At 44.2% G+C, this 27,048-nt stretch overlaps 1 protein-coding gene across 1 annotated transcript in view; it reads right to left on the bottom strand.

Moving 5' to 3' along the window:
• Positions 1 to 20,361: 20,361 nt before the first annotated feature.
• rab11fip4b (RAB11 family interacting protein 4 (class II) b) overlaps positions 20,362 to 27,048 on the bottom strand; it is a gene marked incomplete at its 5' end in the record, with an annotated part of 24,407 nt that continues 17,720 nt past the window's right edge. The window contains 4 exons of the mRNA XM_079219051.1: positions 20,362 to 22,681; positions 23,531 to 23,674; positions 25,654 to 25,812; positions 25,927 to 26,064. Coding sequence (XP_079075177.1) covers positions 22,562 to 22,681; positions 23,531 to 23,674; positions 25,654 to 25,812; positions 25,927 to 26,064 — 561 coding nt within the window. The 3' untranslated portion in view covers positions 20,362 to 22,561. The remainder of the gene's footprint in view (positions 22,682 to 23,530; positions 23,675 to 25,653; positions 25,813 to 25,926; positions 26,065 to 27,048) is intronic.

Raw genomic sequence — 27,048 nt, 5'->3', positions numbered from 1 at the left:
GCACACGTACAACTAAGAGGCCGAATCTAGTTCATCAAAAACACCGGTTTGCACAAAACTAATTTACTGTCGAAACAACCCTTCAAAAGAGCAGTGGAAAGTATTGCCACACATGTGCAGACACACACAGACACAGACAGTATGCATATGAAACAATTGTGTGTACATATACATGCATTGAAGAGTGTCAAGTAAAACCAATACAGGTTTCTCTCGTGCACACATGTGAACAGCACCACAGTAGCTGTTGGAGCTTGCCCTTCCCTTTACGGCTTGCCCTTGACCGTAAGGGTTTGCTAGGCTGCCATTGGCAACCGTTTGGAGAAATTGGCAACCATTTCCCAGCGTTTGGTTTCCATCAGCGGCGACCGCTGTTTAAAATGTAAAAAGCAGGGAGAGCAAAGCGTGCTTCAGCTAGTGGAGATGATGGACGACGTGATGGTGAGGGACCCACAACCCAAGGCTTCAATGCCGAAGGGCCAATGGATCCGTGGTGAGAATCAGCACAAGGATTCAGAAAACCAAAAATGTTAAAGGGAGAGAACGGCGTGAATTGATAGATGGAGAATGGATTCATTTGTGAGGGATCTGTGAAGGACAAGCCAACAAACGCTCGTCTGTTGTTTTGGATACCAGGAATCGAGAGTGGACACGTCTTAAGATGAGCTCAGAATCAGATAAAACGCAAGCTTTGGTTACTGTCAATAAAGCTTTTGTTCTTTTAGGTCAATTTTTCATTATTAAGCTGACGTATAACTGCTCTAAATTACAGAGATGGCAACCGCTTTTCAAAAGTTGGTGTTAAGGCCCTGCGATGAGTCATTTCCTTAAACAGATTCATCAGCAGTGCTGAACAGGCGATTCGATTATGACTGTGTGTGTGTGTGTGTGACTGTGTGTGTGTCCTTTGTGAGAGAGTGACCAACTGAGCTGCGTCTCTGTGGGTGTTTGCCTGTGTGTATCAGAGGGCCGTAGGCTGGAGCTATTAAGATCAGTATAGCGGTTAGATGTGTGATCTGAGGGATGATACTTCAGAGCTGAGAACAAAGCAGATGCTATTCCAGAGAAGGAACTGTGCGGGGCCGACGTACAAGTCCTGGGGGACTCCTCCACAAAGCTAGCTTTAGAGCAGCTATTGTAGCTGGCCAAATACATTACAGCCAACAGTTAAACCCAATACACTATATAGCACTGCCAAGAGAATCTGCTGTGCTATTACTGCCACATTTAACCATCTGTGTGCAGTGCGTTCTAATATTATACTTTTGGTGTTTTGTCCAAATTTCTAATTCACAAAAGTTGAAAATGTTCTCCGAAAGAAGGGGACGTGACAAGGAATTGATTGTTCTCACAGAAACTGGGGCTTTTGGTTGTGTGTGTGTGTGTCTGTGTGTCACAGAGGTGGATGATGAATAATGAGGAAAAGGAACGATAAAGCACAGCCAAATTAAAAAGATAAACGGAGACAAAGGCAGCAAGATCACACAAGAGACAAAAGATGAAGTGGGATTTTGTTATTTTTTTAAAGCAATAGTTAAGAGAGATTGAGAAAGATAGATAAGAGACCAAAAGAAGATGGAGGAAGGAGGAGATGGGCATGGTGGTCAGCAGATTCAAGGGAGCCAAGGTGTCACATTCACTGCTAAACAGGGACTACAAAAGCCCACGAGACAAACAAGAGCAGAAGCTATGCAGTGTCCGATGTGCAGTCCATAACACACACCTCCGCACCGCTGATGCTGCCAGAGCTCCTTAAAAACACGGCGCTAAGAAAAGCCAAAGTTTGGAAGGCCGACTGGACAGAAATGCCAGAGCTACCATTTTAATTTAGCTTGGAGCTAAGAATTAGCCACAGTGACACATAAAACCTGAATGAAAGAGCCAAAGTGGTCCGACAAGAAGAAACAAGAACAAGAAGTCTGTTTGTGAGTCACTTTGTAAATTATTTTAAATCCTTCTGGCGTACAGTAAGTCTGTGTATTTAAATGTGTCTCCACCTTGTATTGGAATTGCTTCACACATTAATTAATATGGATATAATCAAAGACATTATTATTAGACATTGATACCGTCGTAAATGTTATTTATTAGAACAATTTCAAATGGAAATCTAATTTACTTTGTTTTATTAAACATTTTATTTAACTTCTGACTGCTTGTATTACAGAGGAGGATCATTCTATTAGTTATATTAGGAAAGTATTCAGTGTGCGTATAACGGGGATCAAATTAACTATTGCAAATAAAATTGCAATATACAGTGTTGTATTATTTAGGCTTATTTAATAGTGAAAAGAATTTAACTAAATGTACCCATCTTACCAAAGAAAGCAAATGAGCAATAGAGCCACAGTACAGCACCTAGACTACCTGTTATTTGATTTAATACCGTTAAGTGTTAATGTGCTTCTATAATGTTTAATTAAACATTTTAGTTAGACTGCAATCATTTCCATTTCAAAAGGGAAACTCATTTGTTGCATTGACATAAGGAAATACTGTTTTGCAGGAGAAGAAATTAACTTTAAAATAATGCTTTTAAAATGTGTCCTAATTCAGCCATTTCTATTGTTTTGTCATCTGAAATGTTTAAGTTAAAATATCACACATTCTGGGGCTAATTGTGTTATTTATTGTTAATTATTCTAAATTAACATTTAGACAGACAATACTGTCGGTCACAACATGTATATAAATATTAAATGTATTTATAAATAAATGTGGTATAGGGTAAAGAATATTACCATATACCACACAGTATATGTGCCCTTCTGACACATATACTGAGTCAGAAAAACATTCAATTTAAGTCCATTATATTCAAAACGGATCAATCAGCATTGCCCTTAGTTAAATCTTATCAGCAATTATTTTTTCAGCTACGATGTTTGCAACCGTGCTTGGCAGACTTCAACCAACAGAAAGATCAACATGTATGAATTTCAGAAATGTGAACCATTTGGCCCATCTTTCTTTTATGGTTCTTATTGAACCTGGTCCATCTGAAATAAACAGCCACACTGTGGGAAAGGAATCTTTCACTCCATTTTCATCAGACTTCGGTTTAGGCTTTGCGGGAACCGGGCCAAGCACATTTCTCTGAGTCATCAGAGAGAGAGAGAGGGGGAGATAAAGAGGAGGAGGAGAAGAAGGAGGAGGAGGAGAAGCAGGAGGTGGCAAGTCTGGAGTTTCCCTCCCGCTCTTTGCAGGCGAAGGCCTACATGAGCAGCAACAAGCTGAGAAAACCGTGCTCTATTGTTTCAGGCCCGCTGGCAAAGTGAGCCTTCCTGAAACTCGGCAAACAACTAACACACACACACACACACGCACACACACGCACACACACGCACACACACACGCACACACGCACGCACACACACAAAACTGCTCACTGAGAGACCTGCCAAAATGGAAGAAAGCTGTTGAGAAGGTGTGAGAGAAGGTTACTTTCGTAGAATCTGTTGTTTTCTTTGCCTGGACAAAAAACTTCCCATACAATCCTTAAAAAGTAAAATCGATGAGAGTGGTGTGCAATGTTCCCTGAGAAAATAAAAAAGCACCCATTAAATGTGCCTCTAATGACAGCTCATCATTTTGTTGCAATGAGGGGAGGATTGCAACAGCCTAAAATGTTTAGCTCGAGGTAGACAAACGGCACCTTTAAAAAGGGACTTTGTGGTCCCATTAAACTGTATACTTTGTGGCCCAAATATGTATAATTTAAGTGCATGCCTGGCAGCATGCCAGCTAACTGCTGGAGGCGGCACCCGGCGGCAGTAGGTGCCGCTTGGAAGAGGAAAGAGGCAACGCTGTCTCATGACTGACGACGGTTCCTAGTGACTGAACATTGCTCACCTTCGAGGGAATCCTCGCGTCTTAATAGAATCGTTTAACATGAGAGGTTGTATATCGATTGTCGAAACATATCAACGCGCATAGACCCCCTGAGGGGAGAAACTTCTTACAGCTTGGCATCTTCGTAACCAGCTGAGAGCGCAAGAGGCTATTTATGTGACCCAGAGTGATGTATAACAGCAGGTTGTGACGTACGACGGGGGGGGGGGGGGGGGGGGGGGGGGGGGAGACTGATATCCTGTGTGTCTGGCAATAGGTAAGAATGTGGAGGAAACGACATACGAGTGACGTTGCAGGACAGTGGGTGAAACGCAGCACAATCCGTCATTCCTCTAGAGTCCGCAGGTTCCTCATGCCCGCCTGGACCCGTCAGGCAGCGCCACCGTTTGTTTTCCACTCCAAGCGCGGGGACAGATTTGGACAAGGGCGACAGCAGAGTCTATTTTCTCCACCTGGAAGCTTGGAATGGAGGGGAGGGGAAACTCAAGACTGGTTTTACCCGCTTCCTGGAAACTGTAAAGCAAGCAAGAGGCCCCACTGTCAGGGAGAGGGGCAGAAAAAGAGAGAGAGACTATGTGACAAAAAGTGTGCAGGGAGAGACTGAAACCTCTGGTCGACAGATAAGCGTTATGTGTGAATACACGAGTGGGAGTGTTCATTTTCCTCTGTGTGTGTGTGAGTGCGTCAGGGAAAATGTTAGAATGGTATAGAGAGTGTGCTCCAGCCAGAGGATCTGCTGATGCCCACGAAGATCTGTTTACAGTGAGCGCCCCTGACGACCCCCCAGAGGATGCAGGAGTCACTGCCAACACGCACACAAACGCACACCCACATCATCCAGGCCACATTTCTCAGCGGACATAGATACAGGGGTGTCTAAGGGCACCTGTTAGAAACATCCGGAAGGCTGGATTCCAGACAAAGCATGCATCCCTGTCGTGACCCCGAAGACCAAGCCCGGGAGGTGGGCGTTCGAGAAACGCTCAAATCAAATCCAGCCGACGATGCAAGGTTGTGTACGAGGAAAGATAAAAACAAGCTAAGCGAACTCTGGCGAGCAATGGAGGCCAACTAGGAGTGTCGAGTGTGGGAGTTTAACGGCTTGTTCGGAGGCCCGAAGGTAGGGAGACCGGAGAGTGAGGTTTGTGAGACGAGAGACAGACGCCGGCAACAGGAGCGAAGGGGTTGAAGGGCTAAACAATCTTGTCACAATAAGGTTCACCAGGCAACCAGTAGGGAGTCCGGGAAGTCACTTTTCCCAGCTAAGAAATGGTCCATAAAACCACAACTTGGCATTTTTACACTCTAGATTTTGTATGCAACAAACAGATATACACTTGAGCATATAGCTAATTGGCTAGCGTGGCTAGCATACTATTTCCACCATGCTTTCATGCTATACAGGTTACGGAAAATGAACAAAGATGTCACTCATTTAGTGTCATCCAGTGTGCCAATGATGTGACAAGAGTGTGTGGGAGAAGCTTTAAGCCGTTTAATTTGACTAATTTAGCTGCTGGCAAGTTAGCTAGCTAGCTGGCTAATTCCACCTTCGTGCCACACTGATTACAGAACTTGAGCGCACATAGGAAGACTTAGGTTAAAAGCAAATAACCTACATGTTTAGTTTTAGGAAAATATCGTGGTTTGGGTTTCAAATGAACTCTTTCTAGCAGAAAGGCAAACTTCTCCCACGAGCACACCGGCGCTAAGCTAACTGCCGGTAGCTTGATAGTTAGCGGTATCGATCTTCTTCTATTGGAAAGAAAATTAAATATGCTTCCATCCCAAAATGCTCACCTATTTCTTTAAATCCTCAGCTCCCTGCCCCCTTCACTCCCTGCCCTCCACAGAGCCGTCCTGCTGTGCTTTTCACATTTACACATGCTGGCCAGGTTCTGAGCCTGCCTGTTACATTTCAGGGGTTGACACACATGGACCTGCACGCCCGCTGACTCACCAGCCTGCTAGTCTGTCACACTGATTAAGTGTTAATGCAGCGTTAATGTACAATGATCCGACCTGCACAAAAAGGAGCCGACTGGAATGAATAAGGGGGCTGAGACAAAGAGAAAGTCACAGATAACCTTAACATAGGCTCTAAATTAGAGGGCGTTGCTTTAATGCGATATAATGAGCCCGGTCAAGGTTCAAGGCATTCATACGGTGGCGTGTAGGCACACCAAAGTACACGCAACATGTACGCTGAGCGAGGAAGTGTAGAAAATAGAAGCAGAGGGAGTTTAACCGCCCCGTTTACTGTGTTTGGAAGCGTACCGTACGGTGTAAAAATGCAAGTGTCTGGGAACGGAGGACGTGGAGAAGGAAAGGAAGAAAGAGAGAGAGAAAAGTGGGACAGACGCAGCGACACAAGCTCTTAACTCCATCCTCCTCTCTCCGTCGCCACTGAGGAGACGCGAAGGAGGTCACCCACTCCTACGAGCGCTCAATCAACCTGCGCCGGTAACCTTGCTCGTCCTGGATACAGTGTGCCCGCCCCCCCGTTTGTCTGCCTGCTAAGCTGCCATCCCGCTGCCATCTCTCTGCAGCCGGTGCCAGGTTACATCGCCAGGAGCACAGAGCTGCCGCTCCACCAGATGCACACTTTCCTGCCCCCGCGCTGTGCCACAGTTTCCATAGCAGACAGCTCTGTTTTCACATCAATGCGTCGTGTCGAGGGAGGTCTTCGACGAGGATCGTGACAAAACATGCCCAGGTTAATTAGCATGTGGGGGATCCTCTCGGTCTTTATGTGGAACGGGGACGTGCTGCCGAGGAGCGATTTATTCATTCTGAAGGGAAGGGATGGATTTGCCAAAGTGAAATTGTGTGAATGAGCGAGATGCATTATACGCATCATGTGAGGACGCCATTCAGGGAATCCTGTAAATTACACAAGGAGTCACATTCAGTTATTCATAACCAATAATAGCAGTTTCTCATGTTTCCAGTCTTTGTGCTAAGCTAAGCTAAGCAGACATGATTAGCATAGTAGTATATGTATGTATGTGTGTATGTATATATATATATATATATACATACACACATACCGCAGTATGTACAGTGTTCATATTTCGTACAGTATTTTTCATATTTAATATTTTGTATAGTGTTTTAATATTTTATATTTTTTCTCTTTCCTGTATAGTGTGTTTTTTCTTATTTTTATTTCTTCCAAAACTGTTGACTCAGAGAGCCCTGGGAAAAAAATTCAATGAGTCTGGTCTGTTGGTCTCGGCACAAAGGGCCAAATAAAAAACCTTGAACCTTGAAAAATGCCGACAACTTTTGTATAAAACAACAGTCAAACTCAACCAAAGTATTCAGCGTATTATCACAAAACTCTGAGAAAACTGGGAACAATTCACAATAGGGAACCTGAAACCAGGAAATATTTGTTTTTGTTTTTTGGAAACTGGCTTAATTGATTAGCCGGCTACCAGAATAGTCGCAAGTTAATTGATCAATCAACTACTAACTTGCTCAAGCCCTAAAAAAAGAAAAAAAAGCATCCCACTGGTATACTCCTCCTAAAAAGAGTCAAATTTAACAGAGTAGACATGTGTTGTGTGCCAACCGAATGACAGGACAGCTGTACTTTTGGAGAAAGTGTCACCAGCGAATCCTGGCAGCGTCCCAGCACGGCAGATGGCCAAAAAGAAACAACATCGCAACGTGGGAATCTGCAAGTCACTGCCTAATGAAAAGGTGCCGCTTCTCATCTCCAAAATAATCAATTGAGACGAGCATCACCGAGAGCCGTTACAACTGTAATAGGACAAAATCAGACGTGCAGTGTAATAATGGAGGAAACAGCTGAACTGCAGCTATTGCGAGGGTGCAATTTAACACACAATGCACGTGCAGATCTCTCAATCAGCTGTGACAGTCGAGTCGCATTCCTTTGTTGTGTGCTGTCGGATGGGCATTCCCCTCCGGAAAGTTAGTTAGATACAGCTGCAAAGACGGCTCCGCTGACCGCAGCTACAAAAAAAAAAGAAGAGAAGGGAAACGGGGTGGAAAAAAAGGTTGCGTTTTTCTGAATGGATGGCAGGAGAGCTGAGGACCCTTGGACTTGGTCATGTATTCGCCTGTTCAGTTCGTTGATCCTGTGTGTGTGTGTGTGTGTGAGTTAAAGGGAGAGGCAGACAGACAGAAAAGTGCACGTAATTCATCTTCAAAAGGGCAGATTCCTGGGTGAAGCATGGCGTGCACGGTGCGAGCGCGTGTGTTTGTGTACTGTGGAGGCCGGCGTGGGAGGTGGGAGCTGGCGAGCATCAACTCCTCTTATCGCTCCACGGAGCAATGTGGAGAATGAGGATTCTGGGTTCAGCCCTGCTGATCAAAGACACACAGAGGGTGATATATACTCCCCCCCCCCCCCCCCCCCCCACACACACACACACACACACTCACACTCACTCCAGCTCCTTCGTACGCACAGACACACACAGCATCACGAGCTCAGCAGATAGCCATTATGCTATGAGCAATCACTCCACTGTGGATAAAAAGGCAGAGGGAGTTTAGCTAAATATGCGAGTGGGACATTTTTAAATGAAGAATACCACCTGTTTTCTCTTTCTCTGAGTCCGCTACAATGTATATGGAAAAGTCTGTTCGCTGCATCTCACACACAGACGAGTCAGGCATGAGTTAACGCAAGAGGTTTCTTACGTTGTGTTCTACGATGCAACATACGTCACATGATAATCCTCGTGAAATTTGAAAGGCGGCGGATAACAGTAAAAACATTTTAGGGATGCACATAAAAAAAGGATTCTAGTATGTTTTCATGGTTACTGTTTGAACTGTATCGGTATCGTCAAGTCACATTGGTGTTCGGTATCGGTAAATACTCAAACATAAGTATCACAAACATGTTCGCCACAACACTGATTTTCCGCAATTATCCCAAATCCCATAATTGGCTTTTTTGCTGAGGGAACCAGGGCGATACCGACTTCCAGGGTCGGCCTGCAAAAATGCGCCATCCATGCGTCACCCTTTTGGACTGTAGCACTAAACCAACAATCACTTTCATTACCGACGACGCCACTGATCTGTTTTGCAGTAACGACCATCATCAAAATAGTTTGCAATTAAGTGCACGTTGCTTGACGGAATGATTCATTCCAACGCACAACTCTATTCCATACACATTGATGTTCTGAAGAGTCATTTATGAATAGGGGTCGGAGCGTTGGGCCGTTGAGTCATGACTTTTATACAAAATGAGTTGCACATCTGTACCGCCGACTGCAGCACTTTACACTCGACAGGCCTGTAATTCACATGCAGGTCTCCTCACAATGAAGGTGTGCAGAGAGACCCCAGACATGCCTCTGTGTGTGTGTGTGTGTGTGTGTGTGTGTGTGTGTGTGTGCGAGAGAAGGTGCGAGACAGAGTGTTTTTATGCTCCTCAGACTAACGGTCCGTCTGCATGTTATTCCGATGGAAAGGAGCAGCAGTGGAGTGAAACCACGTCTTTCACTCACTCCGTTCTGCTTTCCCCAATCCATCTGCTTCATCCTCCCTTTCCGTAGTCTCCCCCTCAAATGCTCGTCCATCTACTAGCGTTCATTCCTTCCCTGCCTCTCACCCTTTCCTCTCCACACACCCTCTCTCGCTGCACGCGCTTCCCTCCCTATACCTCTCCTCCTTTCTTTTTTCCCCCTACATTTATCTCTCCTTTCAACCGTCACCGCCCCCCCACCCCTTTCTCCCTCGCCTCTGTTCTTGTACTGGAGTGGTGGGTCTGCGGGGTCCTTGTTATCCAGCACCTATCCAGACACCCCTCCGCTGGAAAGCCAGACAGCCAGACAGAATGACAAAAGAGGGCCGAGACAGGAGGAAAGACTGACAGCCCGGCAGCTACTGCAGCGAGACCGACACGAAAGAGGAAAGAAATAATGAAATATCAAAAGCTACCGGGCGGGAGGCGTCCAGAGAGGCAGCACCGAGACAGCCAGGCGAGTAGTTGGACCAGAAGACAGACAGGTTGTCAGTAAGCGGCTACCAAACAGGTAGGGAGGCGGATAGATAGGCAAGAGAGTAGGAGGCAGACAGGTAGGCAGCGCCACCAGACAGGCAGGCCGTCACAGCCCGGCGCTACGAGCCCAGCATCCCAACGGGCCAGAGGGTCAGGAGCTGCACGGCTGATGAACACTGCCTCCGCCTGGGCGTGCCGCGGTACTGCAAGCGCAGAGAGATCCCTGCATGGAGACGGTAACCCTCAAGTTAGGTTCACGAGCCAAAAGAGTCAAAAAGACTGAAACCTGAAGGAAGGCGTCGGGTAAGGACGTTGGAGGAATAGGGTTGTGAACAGGAAGGTCACTCTGGGGTTCAACTCAACATAGAACATGTTAGTGGGAAAATCAACATTTAAATAGGTTCAACACTGTTTTTTTTTAACACAGAGCACAGATGCTCTGGTGATTAATTAAACCAGAACAAGTTCTTAAATATGAATATTTGTTGGTTTTCTTGCAGCAAAATGAATAACTGTTGTCGATGTCAATTTGGGTGCAAGGGAACGGTAATGGAAATTTTACACTATATATAGACATATTATAGGCCCTAACAAATAGATTACAGAAGAAATAGAATACAAAAATGAACTTAATTGCAGCCCAACTGGATAGATTGGGTGTGAGGTGAATGACTATTAAACCAAATAAATTCGAAGAATCTTTAGAACCTCAAAAGTATCTGAAGTCAATCTATAACAATAAAATGACTCCTGTGGTGCAAAGGAAGGCCATGACGAGAACACGGACAAGTCTAAATGAGTAAAAACTACCAAACCTACTTTCTTTGTAAAAAGGAGAAACTGATCCTGGCTTTTCCCTTTTCTCCCATTTAAATGTCTGTGTTAATGGGTTCTAAAACATTTCAGGATGGCACAATCCTCCCCATCCTAAGTGTCCACAGACTGGACTGTCATCCACCAAAAGCTCAAAAAATGCTGCGGTAATTCAAGTCAGGAGGACTACGTTCAAACATATGTATTTCCTGAACTGTGCCCTAATTGAAACCATCGTGTTACAACATGCATGTCATATAGAGTAGTATTACAGTGACATCAGGAAGTGAACTGACTGGATCCAGGCTTCCAGTGCTGGTGCAGCGCTCCAGTTTCACCATATGGTGAAGATTTCCCTCCAGGCCCAACGCCCTCTGATTCCAATCACCCTGACTCAGCTAAATCCGTTGCCCTTCCTCTGCTCGACAGATGTGGCAACCGCCTCTTTCACAGCAATCCACCCAAAAGAAAACCCAAAAGAAAAACATAAATTACAGCGCACTAGATGTAAAATATTTAAAAAAAAATGCTTTAAATGACCGCAGATGATTCAGCGTGAGCTAACCTACTTGGAAGAAAAGGCAGAAGCATTGCAGCACTTTTTTTTTTTGGGAGAGGAGTTTCATCACAAAGTGAAGAAACAGTGCGCTTGTCTCACCCGGCTGCTGGGACCTGGACAGACACAGCTGCCAGATATTTCCACAGGCGATGCGTGTGCTTTTCTTCTGGATGCTCCGTCCCCCAGATCCCTCCACCCTGGCCGTCTTCCTACTGGGTCAAGTCACAATGACAGGAAACCACCAGGTCCTTCTTCTCTGCAGCGACACAACGTTATGGAACCTCAGGAGAATCAACGTGTTCACATCCTCACAGCCTACAAAACAAACCATGAAATACCATCCACCATTTCCACAAAGTTTAGGAGATCTTTCTTTTTTTTTAAGTGCCAAGGAGTCATTAAATTTAACGCCGGCAAATTAAATACGCACTGGCATGGATCGAGCCTGACTGAGGCACATTTTTCCAGAGGGCCTTGTAGTTTCCATCTTTTACCAATTTTCACTAGTGGACTGCAGATAATTGTTCCAGTTTACCAGAATCCAAAAGCCCCCAAAACACCCAATTTATTTATGTTTTCGCACTGGTTAGCTCTGGCCTTGGTTAGCTAACCGCAGGCATCTTCCTGTACTTGCCAACGTTCTGTTACAAGATCAATCGTGAGAGGACACGGGGTGAAAGAAAGCCGGGAGTGGAGGTGAGTCACGGGGGAGAAACAGAGCGAAGCGCCTCGTCTGAACTGGGTGTGCAATATGTCCAGATCTGCAGCGGGTCACTACGAGGAGGAGGAAGAGGAGGAGGAAGAGGAGGACAGGAACCGACGGACACGACACATATCACTGGCTGTTTGTTTGGAAGAACGTGAAGGAACAGAGGACCCCCTACTAATTGCACCCTGCATCTATGAAGCCCTTTGATTAGGAGGACATATGCTAAATCTAACAGTTTGGGATACCCAAGCTCAAATCTGCTAAATAGTCAAAATTCGACAATGTCTATTATTGATTTTCTACTTCTTTTTTTGGTCAACAAATCCTAGGAAAATACCCAAACCAGCAATGTGTTAGTACGTCTCACAATACTCTGACTCCCCGACCCCCAACCGTTTATACATTATAAAACATTATAAATCAGTCAAGTGGCAGTTAAAGTCCATTTCTATCGTAAATGTCATCACTTCATCATGTTATCCTATTAAAATGGGGTTTTTGTTAGTTCCCAGTGACCTTTGACCACCACATTTGAATCAGTTCAACATCGAGTCAAAGTGGACGTTTGTGCCACATGTGTAGAAATGTCCTCCAGGCATTTATGGGCTATATCTCGAGAATGGACCGGGGCGGGTGGGAGGACAACCCACAAAACATGGCTGTCGATCGCATTAAAAATAATCAGTACACAGCTGGGCACTGTAGTAGTTAGCAAAGATTACTCAAACAGGAGATAATAGCGGACTTGTTGGGGACTATTTTAAGCGGCGGAATGACACACATCTGGTTCTCTAGTGACTACTAATGGCAGCAGGACGGCGCATGTGAGACTGACTGTTCACACCATAGTCAGAGTGCACGGGTGTGTGGCTCACTGATGTTTAAAATAAATAATACTATTTGCACATGAGACAATACATGTTGGTTTTGCTCCCTACATGGCGTGTTTACATGAAGAGAAAGAGTCGACCTGCAGTTCCCATGTGTGCAGCGAAGCCGAGCGTTTGGCTGCAGCCCCCACCTGGAGGCACAGGAAGGACGTAGCGATTTAAGACAGCGGGTTTCGAAGAAGACGGTGATAAATGTCCTTCCACTGCGGTTAGCTGCCGGAGGTTAAACTGACCACGGCCCTCCTGGGTGTCTTCCTGTGTCGGGCTAACAAACCATTATGTTGGCAGATCAATCAAGACGCTGAATGCTAAATGACTGGCCCCGCTGGAAGCAGATGAAATGACTGGTGGTGGTGAGTCACATCTGAGAAATGTGGCACTAACAAAAAAAGAAATAAAAGAAGAAGAAAAAAAAAGGGCCTGGAGCTGATTCATCAAGTCATCTCAGCAGTGGGGAAATGTAACTTATCACCAGAGTCTATCTGGCAATCAATACAATAAAACCCTGTGGTTTCTCAGTGTATTCACAATACTTTTAATCATATGAACCAGCAATGAGCTGAACTTGACCCACACTGTAACTGCAGAGTGGACGTGGGAGGGAAAGCAGTCAGAATCCAGGATGTGGAGAAACGGGTCCATTGAGACATATCGGGGCATTAATCACTCACCAGGATTACAACACGCCTTTTATTAACAATGCAAATGTGATGCCGCCCCCACGACAACGAAAAGAATATCGCATCTACTGCAGAAAAGGTTTTTAGTTTAAATGACGCCGATTTAGTCGAGACCTGTGAACGTGAAGCAGCCGCTCACACAAGCTAAACGTGAGAGGATGCGAGCTGCTGCAATGACAATGAACAACAGATGGGTTCTGTGAACAGAATCTGAGGGGAACTTTAAATGAGAAAACAAGCACTTTTTTTTGGAGTGAAAAGTATTTACAAAAAAACTCAACCCAAAACAGGTCACATGGATGGGCAGCTACGAGGCTTTGGCTCTGAGAGAGAGAGAGAGAGAGAGAGAGAGAGAGAGAGAGAGAGAGAGAGAGAGAGAGAGAGATCTCCGTGCTCACAAATGTTTATTAAAATGTCTGAGATCAAACAAATGTGAATTCTGCTTTGGAGTACGTTGTTTTCACTTTACGGCGAGCCAACTTCGCAAAAGAGTGATCATCGGCGGGGCGAATTAAAGACGGCGATTGGGACGAAACCGACGCGTCGAACAGACAAAAGACATTTACACAGGGACGGTCGTTCCTCCCCCCGTTTTGTAAACCGCCTACGGAACAGTTCAACAGGGCTTTAAGCAAAGTGCTCGGTGATCATTCACTCCGCATCTTAAGTGTCTAATAACACCAGAAAAGTAGGACAGCACCGCCCCATCATCACTCCTCCAGTCACATTTGCCCATCACATCAACAATGAGCTTCGCATAGATGTCTGGGAAACATCAAAAGCTGCTTCATCTCTTTGATAGGCAATGATCTGATGCTGTGCACTTTTGAAGGAGAAGAAAAAAAAACGAAATAAACCCCAGCGCTCTACTTTTCAGAATCCAACTACAAAGTCTCATTAGAGCTCACGACTGGAGATTATGACCTCAATCCATTATTGACACGGCGTCTGTGGACATGAATGATTTAAAGCTATTAGAAGGACATTAATCAGCCGAACAACAGTTGCCTGCAACGCCATCTTCAGCTGCATTCTGAAGGAAACACCGGTGGGGCCCGTGCAAGTGGGTGCTTGTCTCTCCCAAATCCTTGGGAATGAACCCGATGAACTCCCGGAAGGTGTGTGGGATAAGGGAGAGGACGCTTTAATCTCACAGCTGCCCTCCCATCTAGTGGCCAAAAGCAGTCATCGCTGCTCAAATCTGCCGTCAAATGAGAAACAGTAGGATTTGAACTGGGCAACGTAGTGACCGGTGGAGATAAACATGCACGCTGTGACCACAAACAAGGTAGAAGAAAATTGGATTTATTGGAGTCCTGAAAAATGAAGGTCTGAAAGGGCAGATCTCAATTTGTTGTTGTTGTTACATAATTATCAGGTCAAGTTGGCTGTCCCCAAACTAAAAGTGTTGCTGCATGTACTTGTTGCGAACGTGCAAATTTGATGAACAACATAATTGATAACCAACTATGAAAACGGTGTTAGTACTTCAGGCATTTTAAAACACAAGAAAAATATGTACATAATAAACTATTGCTTCCCTTCTTGGAATTCTAGCGAAAATTGATGAGGAAAGAAGAGTAAATGCATGACCCTTTTTTCAGTGACAACAGTCACTGAAGCGGTACAACAGCAAAGTATGGCAGTTTATCTAAAATCATTCTTTAAGATCACAAAAGTTAATAACTAAATTAAAGTGTTCTGAATATATATGAATCTGAATATAAAATAGAAGCTACATCAAGAAAAAAAGAAAACCTGAACAAAGATTTGATTTTGAAGCTTTGCATAGACACTAACCTAAGAGAACATGTAATATTCCCACTAATGATTTAGATGAGGTAAAATAGGACAGATGCTGACCAAACAAATATTCAACGCAGGATCCGCAAAATCTGTACAATGCCAACGCGGGCGAACTAGATACACGGCAGAACTTTTCAGATGCCTCTTTGTTTTTGGCACGCAAACACAGATTTCTACCGGTCATCTCGCGCCGCTGCAGCAATACGTCTGGCTTACTCGTCAGCGTCTGCGTACTGGTCTTTCTCCGTGGAGACGTTGAAGCAGCGCCATGGGATGGGGTGTGAGTGGTGCACGGACGGGCTGTAACAGGCGGCCACCGGCAGGTCGACTGCGTCCCTTTGCTGAAGCGTCAAACCCCGCAAAGAAAAATGGATCACATCCTGTGGCCCTGGAGGAGGGCACAGAAAACCAGTCAAACGGGAGTAGATATAATGAGAAAGGGGAGGTGGAGGGAAATTGGTTACATACATTTCTTAGTTTGGGTTTGCAAAGGAAGTCATCTTTTGTAAATGGCTAACAAAACGTAGAGGACATAGAAGAGGATAACTGGAAGCCTAGCTTTTCAAAAATGTGTGCAGATTCAAAATAGGGACCACTTCATGTTTCAGTGTAAAGTGCACAATAATGCAGCATCTAGCAAAATAAAATGCATCCATGCACATGTTGCTAAAGCCATTGTTAAAAAACGTCACAACAGAAATAGGTTAGCACTACTGGAATTGGGTGACAGAATTAAACCTTTAAATCTGACCACTGAGTCGACTGCGGGGCCCAAAGACAAACGACTATCCATCATATTTAGAGCCCACGTGCATCAGCTTACGCTTTCCTGGACTGGAAAACACATTAAAACTCAAAGAGTATCAAATGGTTCCAAAATGGTGGGTACACTGACTTCACAGAAGTTTTTATCATTTAATTCTTCTTCTTCTTCTTTTTGGACTGAAACTATTTGAAATGTACATTTGGTGAACACACTTACATACATACACACATACACAAACTAGTTTAGGTATGCATTGCAGGCATTTTGTGACATCGGCATATTGTATACATACAGTGCTGCGGAGGGAGAAGTTGTAATATTTAGATGTTTTTTTCTTTACCGTAGGGTTCGATGCCGTAACTGTTCTTTTCCCAGTCAGTCAGTGTGACCTCCTGGAGCTCTTTTTCCCAGTCCTCCTCCATCAGTGGAGGGTTCTCTGGACAGGCTGCCTTGTTTCTAGAAAAGTTGGCAGATTGATTACACAACAATTTCATATTTGCAAAGACACGAAGGGAAAATAGCAATTTTTTTTAAAACTATATAATTTTCGAGTGTGTATATCATAAAAATATATATATAAAGTATTTCGAAAATATCAAGCTATTCCTTTAGCATTGCACAAACTTAAATTGCACAAGGGACTTACCTGTAGTGTCATTTATTAGTCCAGATTGTTTTGGTGAGAGTTGCCGGGTGTTGGAGATATCGGCCGTAGAGATGTCTGCATTCTCTCAAATCAAAATGGAACTATGTGGCGCTCAAAACGGGAAAAAAATACATTTGGAAAAACCCAGCTCAAGATAATCCGCGGTCCTTGTTATGAGCAGTTTCATGTATATTGGAGAGAAGGACATCTCTATGCACGATAGCTCCGAAGCTAAATGGATAAAGAGCACTACAGGTGAGACGGAAAATGTGTGTTTTTGATTTTGGGGTGAACTGTCCCTTTAAGTAAGTAGGAATCCACCCTATTTACATCACCTGTCTGATGGAACAGATACATCTCCATTTTAACTGATCCAATTCTCTACACCAGCCCATCGGACAGATATGACTGACAGGTGTGAGATAAATTCAAAAAGCTAGGCGGCGTACCTCTTCTTATGTCTGAATGTCTTCCTTCTCCTCTGGTTCTTCGCCGTTGCCGACTGGATGATTTGCGGTGCCATTTGGTCAGAATTACAGGGCGAGGCGGCAACGTGTCGACCGGCGGCCACCTTCGCCCAGATCCCACGGGGATCGCCCGCACTGCGGCCGCCGCCAGCTGAAGCGGTGCCTCCCTGCTTCCTGAGTGTCACTAGGGGCGCTGCCTTCGTGCTCTTGTACCAGTGGTCGCCGTCACCGTTGACCACGCACGGGGGTTTGGCGCCATTCATCGTGCCGGCCGGCCTGCTCTCGGTGGCAGCGTCCGGCCAGCCGTTGTGAGCGACGGCTCCATTAACCAAACCCGTGAATGGCACCCGATAGTTGGCTCCCCAGGTGCTGTGACGCGCTCCTCCTCTCCTACCCTCATAGCTCATACCGTTCTGAGGCATCACGTCACCTGAAATGTACAAACGAAGCGGTTGAAGTGAAAGAAATACAACTTCACCCAAAATGAATTCATGTAGAAAATGGATATATCATCAACTATTCTTGATATTTGTGAAAATATCACTTCTGGTAAATATTGGATGCATTGCCATGAAACTTGATACATTCAAGGTGCCCCAGAGGGTAAATCCTAATAACTTTGGTGATCCCCTGATCTCATGTACAATTTGCATTTCTTTACAAAACTTTGGCAGTTCAGAATATCATCAAGGCTTTAATATGCTTCATGGATTTTGGCCTTTTAAAACCAAAAAAAAGTATTAGATTTTAAAGCTTTTGCTACCTCAATTTATCAAATTGGACCTGGTACGCACACACACACACACACACACACACATTATATATATATATATATATATATATATATATATATATATATATATATATATATATATATATATATATAGTTATGTTGACAAATTAACGTAATTGTGGTCAGCTGACCTTGAGGCCTTGCATGACTACCATATTAGCTTTAATCCCCCTAAAGTAACCTCCTGTAACAGGTATTGATTGGATCCTAAATTAAGTTTATTTATATTTTGTTCCTCTACTGGTTTCTTCTCAATGGATTTGCTTTCTGCTATGCCTTGAATAGAAAACGGTTTGATAAAAATCTATTAGCTTTAAATACACTCGTTGACGTTTAACGCAGCTCATAAAATGTCAGTTGGATTTTCACACCATCGTTTTAAATGCGTCATCAAACTATTTCAGAAGAACTCTTCCAAACGCGGTTAAGTTAGAGGTTAAGTTATTAGCTGATCACGTTACTTTGTCTCGTGCTGCCGGTTAACCTGAAGCGAGCTACGGGTTTGGCTAGCTGAGCTAGCCCGTGAGAGCCGTTAGCTCGCTAAAGGTCGCTAACGGCTCTTATGAGCTAAACTAGCCGAGCTAGCTTAGCCTGGTGGTTGACCCCATTGTCTGTCGGCCCAAACGTCTGAAGAATGGGGAAAACAACTATCCAGATAACACAACACGATACAGACAAGGGAACCTCCCAATTAAACTTTTAATGCTAACCCAATCCCATAATTTAGCTCTAGCGTTACACCTAAATGACCCACCCTTACCTGTCATGTCGCCTGGGGGGGAGAAACTGGGACGAGGAGGGACCACACGCCGATAGGTGGCTCCAGAAAAAACATGTAGTGTTAGCTAGCAGAGTTGGGTTTGTGGAGACATTTTAAAAACGTTTAAAAAGAGCAACCTACAGTCTGCTTCGAGCATCAAATCCCCCAACCCCTGTCGACCGAAACGGTGATTTATTTACGGACTGTCCGGAACAGGTGGTGGAGCGGAGGACACTGAACACATGATTGTCCATATGGATAACCCGCACCACCCTCTCACCTACTGCAGCGACAGAGGAGCACTTTCTCCAAAAGACTCATCCAGCACCGATACAGGAGAACATTCATGCAAACTGCTATAAGACTTTATAATAAATCACCTCCGGCCAGATCCTCCTTCAGTTGATTCAACATCCCTTGCACCGCTTTTGTTGTCTAGTTTGTCACTGACACACTGTACATACTTACGTTATATACACTGCACATACTTGTTATATACACTGCACATACTTATATACACTTCATATACACTGCACATACTTATATACACTTCATATACACTGCACATACTTTTCATTTTTGCACTTTCTTTATTGTTTAATTTCCTAAATTAATACACTCTGCCGTTTTGTTATATATATTGAGTATTTTTCGTTCCTGATATTCTTTTGGAGTCTTCTATGTAACTTGCTTGCTCCTGTGACAAACTAATTTCCTCTTGGGGATGAATAAAGTTTACATCCATATATCTATCCATCCATGTATATATCCATCCATCCATCCATCCATCCAACTAACTAACTAACTAACTAACTATCTATCTAGTTAGTTAGTTCCTGGGCAGAGGACGATGGCAGTAGTTGTACTTGTGTAGTTTGCTTATTCTGGGACGTTAATGATCGAACAGTGACCCCTTGCGGCAAAGAAAGGAACTTCTCACAAAATATAATTAATGAATTTTATATATATATATATATATATACACTTCATTTTCTTCTTCTTTTTTTAATTAGACAGGGAATAAACTGTGTTTGATATCAAATAACAATTTTAGACTCAGTTCAGGCTAGGCCCCCCCAGTTCAAATTATGGTAATCTTCATGCACACCCCACACAGTCGTCCAACTTTGGGACAACAGACCCTTTCCTGATTCAGAGTTCGGTGCAGAGGAACTTGGCTGGCCTGTGCAGTGAACTTGAGAGCTACTGGAAAGCCCTCTTACAGAGCAGGCTGTTCACTGTACTTTCAATGATGCAATGTGATGTAATATTGAGGTACATCTGCTGTTCACGATAGATACCAAAATTAACTCATCCCTCCCTCAACATGTCTTTCAACTCCAGTGGGCCACTGCTTCTTCAAATGTTTGAAAATAACTCTGAGGCAACATGCTTTCAATAAACAGTGATTGTAAAGTCGGAGATCAGCGATGTGCCTGGATAAGAATGGGTTATCTTACAGTCAGCGGAAATATTTGTATTTACAGCTCAGGGTGTACAACACAATCAGCAGCATAGACGGTCAGCATCGAACAAGTGATTTCTTGTTTTAGAAATGACACATGGAAATGAGGAGACATGAACATAATTTAAAACAAGAAATTTCATGAGACAGCCTCACTGCCAAAGCCATTTTTATTGCTGTTTATAGAGACTACATCGCATTAGATAGCCCTAATAATAAAAAAAATGTAAGAGCTACAAAAAATGGGGTTGTGACAAATTGTACAGCTTATTGTGCTGCTTATTCTTTTTAAATTTTTTAATCTAGAGCAGCTAGAGCAGCTTCAGAGGAAAACGATTTGTGAAGCAAAACAAGACACAAATCAGCAGGTATTGGTAAATAAGTTAATATTGCTCAATGCTCACCATTTAGTTTTAAGTTAGGAAGACAGTTTACTACCATATGAAAAGCCATTTTAAAGTAGATTGAAAAGCAATGGACTGACCATGAACTGAGAACTGAAACATTAAATCCCGGACTGCATTAAAAAAAAATCATCACATTGACAAAATATTTCCCAAAACGCTAACCTGGCCATACAAAGCTTTGTGCTATACCGCTTTTCTAATAGGAAACCTAAGAGAAACCCGCTGGCTCCTTCTTGATAAAACTGTAGAAAATAGTTTTTATAGTATCAATCTGAAAAAAGAGTGGTGAGTGGCACATGAATACAAAGTATTACTATATAATTACAACATTTACAAGTCAAGGAAATATGTCGGACGTAGACATAGAACGTACCCTCGGAAAAACTATGTGAATCTGTAGCGTCGTCTCGAAGAAATGTCCTCAAAAAAGGCACAGACAGAAGAAAAGGTGAACCATGCAGAAGGAAACAAAGTAGTCGTTTGTTTTTTTTTGTGTGCAAGGAAGCAAAACTCAAGTTTGGAGTAATCACATAATACAGCAGAATGTAATGGTTTCCCTTCCCCTGAACAACGGCCTCTTCACTACAGTACCGAATACTGTACACCTGTGTTCCAACGTACCCGAGAACTATTACAGCGCTTCACAAAAGGCCTTCGGTCTTTACAGAGAGGGGAAATATCCAGTTGTACATTCGTGATATTTACAGTATCAAGAGAAAAAACAATCTGCAACCTGTAGGCTTCAATGAGATCGCCAATTCCAGTTTGTTTGTTTTTATGTACCAAAAGGTGAGTCTCCTGTGCTGCTCACGTACAATATCTGAGTTGATTTCACTGAGCGTAGAGTTGGCTCGGTGACCCACGTGACACTGGCCACCAGTCACCCCGTACATTCATGTCCTTACATTTCTGTGCAACGTCATCGGGTCTACTGCGAGCAACGATGTACTTTCTTTTATTTTTATTTTTTTCCCAAGCCAAAGCATTGCTAGCAAACAGCAGCAATGGAGGTTACATCGTTAAAGACACTCCTCGGTCGCAGCTTCTGCTTCTTAAAGTGACGCTCGTCATCTGATCCGACTAAGGGCCACTTCTCGGTGAAGAAAGATTCACTATCTGACTGATTGACGCCGCAAAGCTCACTGGAAGACATGTTCTCAAGAATTAACCAAGACAAAATTCACCTTCTCTCAACCATCACCGACTTCACTTAAACCCTCCTTCTCTTTGGGCGCCCACCATCTTCTGCTTCCCTTGTAGTCGTAGGGCCCTCATTGTTTTTTCTCTCTGACCACTTTTGACACTTTTCTCTGTCCTCTCTGCGCCGGTCCGAATGAAATGTCAACATGGATTCTCCAGAGAACGCCTACGTGACAGGGGAGACGAGAGGAGGCAGTTTACGGATCAGGCGACACTGGACCGGTCTGCCTTCGCGCCTCTCGAGGGTTCTGGTTTCACTGTATTTCCCGAAAACACATCAAATATATTAGCCGTCTGTGGATAAGCTAACATGACAAGACACCAGGATACAGGTTTGTTCCATTGTTCCAGTTGCTGTGCCGAGGTGCACGTGTCCATCATGGCATGTCCCATCCTCAGAGTGTGTTTAGCGGATATTCCAGCAGAGAAATCACCTGCTTTGTCACAAGATCAGAAGTTGTTGACGGTAACTACAGTTCACAGCGGATACAAAACAGAGCAGGGTAGAAGAGTCACAGTAGTGAGACCTGCAGTCAGGGAGTGATCCCTGGTTGAGAAAAAACAAACTCCCTTTAGTCCAGCGCAGAATCTCGCTCCAGAGGCGCGTGTTCATTCATGTTCCTCGGACTGGCTCTGGTTCCCTCTGCTCTCCTGTACAGGTGCCCGACTCGGGTCGCAGGTTCTGCTCAAACAACTGGAATGATCCCCGGCCCGCCGAGACCGGGAACGATTGTCATTCCAGTTGAGTCACTGCTATTCGCCCTTGATCTCCAGGATGGAGGGGTTGTGGTCCAGGATGGACAGGATGATTTTGTCCATGTACTGTCGCAGGCGTATGTTGATTTCCTCCTGCTCCTTCAGCGCCTCCATTAACTGCAGAGAGAGACGCTTGTTCAACACATTGTTCGACGCTTGTTCAACTTCTATTGGCTACATACTAGTTTTTGATTTATGGGTACACCTGCAATAATCATATATACAGTATATATGTTGCTTAAGGCTGTGATTTAACTCAAGACTATTTTCTGGATTAGTCAATTAATCATTGGGTCTCCTCCTATAACATTAAAGAACTGCTTCTAGCACACAAAACAAAGAAAAGCAGCAAAATCTCACATTACAAAAGGGGGAGCCAGACAATGTTTGGCATTTTGGTTTAAACTCGAATTACCGCCCTGAGGTCGTGTTCCTCCACCAACCAGTCATTGTTCAAATGACTTTATCATTGTATCCTTCCAGACATCTTGTTTTTACCATGTAAAGTGTCCCTGAGTACCTTTTAAAGCACTATACAAAATACAAGTATTATTATTATTATTATTATTTATGTGAAATTGTCATACCTAGCATATTCTTATATCTCTTATATCTTGAGCCCTGGCCCAAAACCTTGGTTTGCTCCAAATTATAATCACTCGTTTGGTTCCAAATTTGAAGAAATTCCTAACAAGAATAAAGCATAAAAATGACTTCATGACTAATAAATGATCAAATTAAGACCTGTTTTAGCTCTAATGCTGCTAGAAGCACAGATGTCATAGTGCTCAGTTATTCCCGATACATTACAATCTCCAACAATGTAATATCTAGAACGCTGTCACTGCTGTGATATGTCCAAGAAACACAGGTTAGTGTCAACTACTGATTGTAACACCTTCAACATTGTTCATATTAAACCCATCTAAGCCGGTCCACAGAATGAAATCCCCTCCGGAGGCTCACCTGGTCTCTGGAGGCGTTCTCTATCTCGGCCGCGAGGGACTGGGCCTTGGTCTGCGTGGCGAACAGCGTCTTGGCTTCATACAGACTGAGGCTGAGGATCTGACCGTTGAGCTCATCGTTCTGCTCCCTCAGCTTCTGGTTCTCCTAAAAAAAGAAAATAAAGAATACGGATAGAGAAAAGAGATGAGTACCTGGACCGCGTGAGCTTCGTCAGCGGCGATGATGCTTTTTGAGAGAAAAAGAAACAGCAGCTACTCAAGCCTCACTCAACCCACGCCACAAAACACTGCACTGCAGGCGCCTCATCCAGCAGCAAACACAGCAATCTATTTTACCAAACACCTACGGGACATAACATGGGTTACATGTGTTACAGAACAAACGGCTCCCCTGCCTTTTCTTTCTTTCTCGCTGCCGTGTTATCAAAGCTCCGTGATTAAGTTGCCTTTGAGCGCCGACAAGAAGTCAATGTGCTTTTCCCCTCGCTCCACCCCGAGCCATTAGCGAGGGGATCGCAGCACCGACCCCGGTTCAGCTCGGGCACGTTCACTCTACTCCATTGTGATTAGTGGTTAATGGGGGAGGTCACAGGCGCAATTTTACCATCAGACCAGGGCGGAGCCGAGCCCCAGACAACACCAGGTGCTGGAGTTCATGGGGGAGAAAGTCCTGGGACGCAAATCGCTGGACACACACACACACACACACACACACACACACACACACACACAGACATTTACAGAGGTGCACAGGCAAGAGTAAGATAGTGAGCTAATCCTCATGGATGTCACAGGGCAGTGTCTCCCACGTTAGATCAGAATGAGAAGCTAAAATATTGAGAGAGAATGAAGTTTCTGCAGATTGAAGCAGGAATAAAAAACAGTATTATCCTTCCCCTTCTGGTCTGAGTTGAGGCATGGACTTTATTATCCTAGATACACATACTGTACATACCAGCACTTCCAAATGACCACTGATAGATGTGCTTCAAACCTTGTTTTGTCTTGAAAACGAGCCGGACACAGGCTTCTGTGCAACTCACTCACGTAGCGTTAAGACCTACTTTTTTTTTTTTTTCACTATCACAGAGATCGGAGAAACACTCCGGTCTCTAATGTTTGCTTTGCACTTTGCAGGACTGGAAACAGCAACGTGACATTTAACTAGAGGGAATGTCAGCGGTTCTGAGAACACAGAAAGAAAGAAAAGAGCAGAGAGAAGGTACTCGAGAGGCAGCTGGTGTTGTGTGGGGATGAAGTACAGCGCGTTGAGGTGCTTTTAAGGGAATGCGAGGAGCCGATGTGATTGACTGCGAGCGTTAGCAGCCCTTAACCACTCTGGCAATGCGGGGAAATATATATCATATAATCACCCTGCTTCAATTTGATGCACTTAGCAGCCACGAGAATAACAATAATTCATCGTGTTCAATGGAAACTGTTATAACTTCAGAGTTCTGCAGGCATAAATAGAACTTAAGAAGCACATCTGAGTCGCTGTGCAGGTACGTTGGGGTAAAGTTAAGAGGCTCTAAATTGGCTATGGTGTGTGAAATAATTGTTCTTATATATGCAGGGATTAGATGAAGTTGTGTTCATCATGGCAATTAGAAAGTAGCAAATGCCTGAAGGGACTGACAGAGTCAGGGACTCAGAGTAAGTAGCATTGAGCTCAGAGAAAACAAAATATTAAAAAGAGCTCATGACAAATAAAATGAACCTGTACCCCTTCAGAAATGTGTCAAAATTAGAGACACACTTTGGACGATAAGGATTGGAAAACAGGTAATCTGTTCAATGGTTGAATTAAATAAAAACAACTGGTCAGCCAACAGACTTCTGCTTCCACAAATAAAAAAAAGGATTCACACATGAAAGAGTGTGTTCAATCTGTGAGGCTATAATTATATAGTGTGCTTTGAGACGTAGCATCTCCGCACATCTCGTCCTCTTCAGTGTATCTAAAGTGTACAGCAGTATATTCTCTCAAATCAATGTGAAATGACTGTCTCTGCATTTTAAAAGACACACACACACACACACACACACACACACACACACACACACACACACACACACACACACACACACACTCGCTGCTACGTCACGGCCTCTCGTCAGTACCTGCTTGAGCCTCTTGACCTCGTGCTCCAGCTCCACCTCCCTGGTCCTGCTGTTGAAGTCCGCCAGCCCCGAGGAAGAGCTGCGGCCGCGGCCGGTCCTCTCCGACTCCAGCTTGAAGAGCTGCAAATGCTCCAGCTCGCGTCGCAGGTCCTCAATGAGCTACACAGAGACGAGGAGACACGGACGATGTTACATCACGCCGGGGCCGCGGTCTGTAGGCGTAACGAGGCGGCAGCGCCAACGGCTCTGAGAGCGTAAAATAGTCCCTCCCACCTCCTGCATGGCTTCCTTTTCCTTCTGGAACTGCTGTCTGTTCTGTCTCAGTTTATCCATCATTTTCTTGTAGAGGTCCATCTCGTCCCTCAGGCGCAAACTGGTGTCCTCCAGCTTGTCTGTCATCCTTTGCTTCTCCTGAGGAAGGACAGTTTGTTTTGTGGGTGTCAAAAACAGACAGACAGTCATGAGACAGGCGTTCCTATTTATGCAATCGTTCAAAATGTGCCAGCCCACTAAGACACACACATATCTACAAAGATAAGACACTTGTATATCTACTATTACTATTATTTTCGGCACTGTGTGCGTCATTTTCGTAGCCTCCTCTTGGATGTGTTTTTTTTATTTGGCACCTGGTCGCTACGTTTTCTGTAGAGCCCGACGCCCCAGAAACGCCCCGAACGCAGAAGAATAAGAAAAATCAGGCAGAGGGCCGATACAGACACCACTACACACTTCTAGTGGGTCACAAGACTCGTTATGTCTTTAAGCTCTCTGTTTTCTTTGGTCACATTCTTACTTTGTGAGCAAGAGTTAACAATAATCTGCTATAATAACTCACAATAATTGATTGTCTCAAAATAGAGGCGGGGTTCAGCCCCCAGTGGCGGACACCCCCTCTTGTAAGTAAAATAATCCTAATTATCTTTGTATGTGAGCACATTCGACGGTTAAGTAAACTGCCTTTAAGGGGCAGTGGGGCGGTGCACGTGAGAAAAAGAGAAACAGTTCATCATCAGCTGGACGTGTCCACCGATATAACATGCAGTCCTTTAAAACGGTCACAATGTCCAGTAAAGAAAAACATATTCTGCTGTCTGCAGCAGATTCATGGGACCGGGGGAATTGGGGGAAATAACAACTGCTGTTCTCTCGAAAACGCCATGGATGGCTGCGATGGTAGAGGGGTCAAATAATGTAAGATGTTTTATAGTTAAAGATGTTTATATTGATACTGTAGTGTTTTTCATAGCATAGCCGATTCAATTAAATGGTGATATCGTTCGGCTAAAACAGGATAACTTCAACCCAAACATAGCGTGTGGGTTGAAGTGGCTCTTTGAACCACAAATTGCTTAAAAGTAATGAAAGATACGATCCATTAGTGACGGATAACAG

This window comes from Taurulus bubalis (genome assembly GCF_910589615.1).
Source record: "Taurulus bubalis genome assembly, chromosome: 6".
In the NCBI taxonomy this organism is placed as follows: Eukaryota; Metazoa; Chordata; class Actinopteri; order Perciformes; family Cottidae; genus Taurulus; species Taurulus bubalis.
The sequence above is the reverse complement of the archived record's forward strand: the minus strand, read 5'-3'. Positions and strand labels throughout refer to the sequence as shown.